General features: G+C 38.2%; 1 protein-coding gene and 1 long non-coding RNA gene across 13 annotated transcripts in view; one reads left to right on the forward strand and one right to left on the reverse strand.

Annotated features, from left to right (window-relative positions):
- Positions 1-1,221: 1,221 nt before the first annotated feature.
- The window catches only part of LOC115287762, an 11,926-nt gene continuing 10,252 nt past the window's right edge, over positions 1,222-2,895 (reverse strand). Inside the window, exon 4 of the long non-coding RNA XR_003906633.1 lies at positions 1,222-1,579. This is a non-coding gene — a long non-coding RNA (uncharacterized LOC115287762). The remainder of the gene's footprint in view (positions 1,580-2,895) is intronic.
- Positions 2,188-2,895, forward strand: part of SCN3A (sodium voltage-gated channel alpha subunit 3) — an 84,437-nt gene continuing 83,729 nt past the window's right edge. For all 12 annotated transcript variants that reach the window (XM_029934469.1, XM_029934475.1, XM_029934470.1 and 9 more), the window contains exon 1: positions 2,188-2,451. In XM_029934469.1, the coding sequence (XP_029790329.1) occupies positions 2,188-2,451 (264 nt within the window). The remainder of the gene's footprint in view (positions 2,452-2,895) is intronic.

A 2,895-nucleotide genomic window follows, 5' to 3' on the forward strand; every position in this document is an offset into this window, starting at 1 on the left:
CAAATCAGAAGTTCTTTTTCATAACAAGTGGGGAAAACGGCACAGCTTTTTGACATCTGATATTTTATAGCTTACTTAGAATATACCTTCACAGTAGCAGAAAATATAACAATGGCATATTATAAATACTAATTAAATGAAAAGATACAGCTATTGGGGTGCCTGAGTGGCTCAGTCAGTTCAGTGTCCAACTTTGGCTCAGACCATGATCTCACGGTTAGTGGGTTCAAGCCCTGTGTTGTGCTCTTTGCTGACAGCTCAGAGCCTGGAGCCTGCTTTGGATTCTGTCTCCCTCTCTCTCTGGCCCTCCCCCACTCATTTTCTCTCTCTCTCTCTCTTTCTCTTTCTCTCTCTCTTTCTCTCTCTCTCTCTCTCTCAAAACTAAACATTAAAAAAAGAAAAGAAAGGACACAGCTATTAAAAATACCTGACTCATTGGAAGACCAGGGCACTAGTAATTCAGATATAAGCTCAAAAAGCATATAATAATCGATAGTTATTTTTAATCTATATCATTGTTCTTATGTTACTATAAGATCTAGAGTTTCTTACTGTCTGTAAGCTCAGTATATACATGCCACAAACAGCTAAGAATTAGAAGGCCATTTACGGATAAATGACTGTGGAGATGAAAATAAGTGTGGGGGCAGAAATAGGTAGGTGATTGGAATAGAAAAAAATGTCACAGATGACTTTGATGGTTACCCCAATGCCAGGGTTGTATATTGTTTTACAAGATGACTGATTTACTCAGTGTGTTCTTTTTTATTGCTTCTATTTTCTAGATTTTTAAATGTGATTTTTGACATCATAAAAAATAAAATAACCATTAACTTATACTCAAAATTTATGTAGCCTATTTCTTGTATTTTTGACAGTTCTGTAACACTTCTAGCAGAATTGTTTTTACCTTCCCTGGAAAATTGATCAGGGCCACCCCACATATCTGCCTTCTCTCCTTTCTAAGCCCATGTGAATATGGCCCTGTACTTCCTAGGCCACTCCTGGGCTTCTGTGGTCAGCTGTGGTTCCACCAAATCAGGACCTTACTTAAGGGAGAGTGGCTGGACTTGTGAGGATGCTTGAAACCACAACAGAGGACACAGCTATAAGGAATGAAAGATAATTAGATTATGGTGGTTGACACCAACACAGGGCTTACTATTTCCAGAACAGTTCTAGACACTTAATATAAATTAATTCATTTATTTCTTACCATAATCTGGGATGCCATTCTCATAGCAGCTCCATTTTATAAACAGAGACTGAAGAACCGAGGGCTTACATTTTGCAAAGTCATGCAGCTCATAAATGGCAGAGCCAGGATTAAGAACAGAGAGAGTCTAGCTCCATAGTCCATGCTTCTAACCACTACATCAAATGGAAGATTCAGAAAGAATATGAAAAGTGTCTGGGAATAATTGGATAACAGCAGAGGGGAAAACAAAATATATTCTGCCTTGCCCCAGAAGATGCTTCAGAAGGTGGCAAGGCAAAAGCTGAAAGAAAAGTCTTGACTTCTCTGTTGCTGCTGATGGTCAGACTTTGTCTGGAGAGCCCATGGTCAATGATGACAATGCTGGAAACCAGAACAGTGGTTGGATTAGGCAAAACTTCTTTTCCTATCCTGAGGTTTTCTAAGTCAGGCATATACTACTGTGTTTCTTTATTTGGAGTCAGTAAGCTGTGATAAAAGGGGCAGGGAGAGAAATGATGGGGTCCTTAAGCAGTTTTACTGACAAGCATCACTGACAGTACTCTCTTCACCAAGAGTATACTATCTTGTGACTCAAAAGTCTCAGACTGGACTCTGATAGACTTATAAACTTGGATTAGATAATGATGCTTCCAGGTTAAAATTTGTAGTGCAACACTAAAAGTCCTACTTAATGTTTATACTTGTTAAAAGCTACTAGAAGAATCCCCAAAGGAACACTGTAAAATGTTTATCCTCTACACTGAGAAAGAAAAGAGGTCTGTGTATTGAAGAAGAAAAGAGCTTTTCCCCAAAAATAAGTAATGTTCATTTATTAATATACTAGTAAAGAGTTAAAAGAAGAAACATTAAACGACATCTCGGTTAATTTTCTTAATCCCTCTCATTCACTCACTTTCCTCTCATGCATTTTTTTTGTAGGCAATTCTTATGCAAGAAGCTAAACGTAATTAAATGTGCAGGATGAAAAGATGGCACAGGCACTGCTGGTACCCCCGGGGCCTGAAAGCTTCCGCCTTTTTACTAGAGAATCTCTTGCTGCTATCGAAAAGCGTGCTGCAGAAGAGAAAGCCCAAAAGCCCAAGAGAGAACAAGACACTGATGACGAGAACAAACCAAAGCCAAACAGTGACTTGGAAGCTGGAAAGAACCTTCCATTTATTTATGGAGACATCCCTCCCGAGATGGTGTCAGAGCCGCTGGAGGACCTGGACCCGTACTATATTAGTAAGAAAGTGAGTGTTGATTTTATTGATTTTAAAGTTAAGTTATATTTCCAAAGTTAAGTCTTCCATTAAACACTTAACTTTAATATACTTTTCTCTGGCTCATATACATACTGCATCAGAAGCTTTCTACTTGTAGAGATTTTATACTTTTTATTTCCTCTTACATTTAGGCAGAATATAAGCAGAAACATTTATAAGAAATGAAGTCAAGATTTGGCTACAGTGAAGATAATTAAAGTGAACAATTCTACAATTTCACAGTACTGAGACAGTCAAAATTAAAATTGACACCAACAGCAGCAGCTCTGGAAAACAGTATGGAGGTTCCTCAAAAAACTATCCATAGAACTCCCTTATGACCCAGCAATAGCATTGCTAGGGATTTACCCAAACAGAAATGCTGATGCATAGGAGCACAAGTACCCCAATGTTCATAGCAGCAATGTCAAC

The sequence above is a fragment of the Suricata suricatta genome, chromosome 3 (assembly GCF_006229205.1).
Source record: "Suricata suricatta isolate VVHF042 chromosome 3, meerkat_22Aug2017_6uvM2_HiC, whole genome shotgun sequence".
NCBI lineage: Eukaryota > Metazoa > Chordata > Mammalia > Carnivora > Herpestidae > Suricata > Suricata suricatta.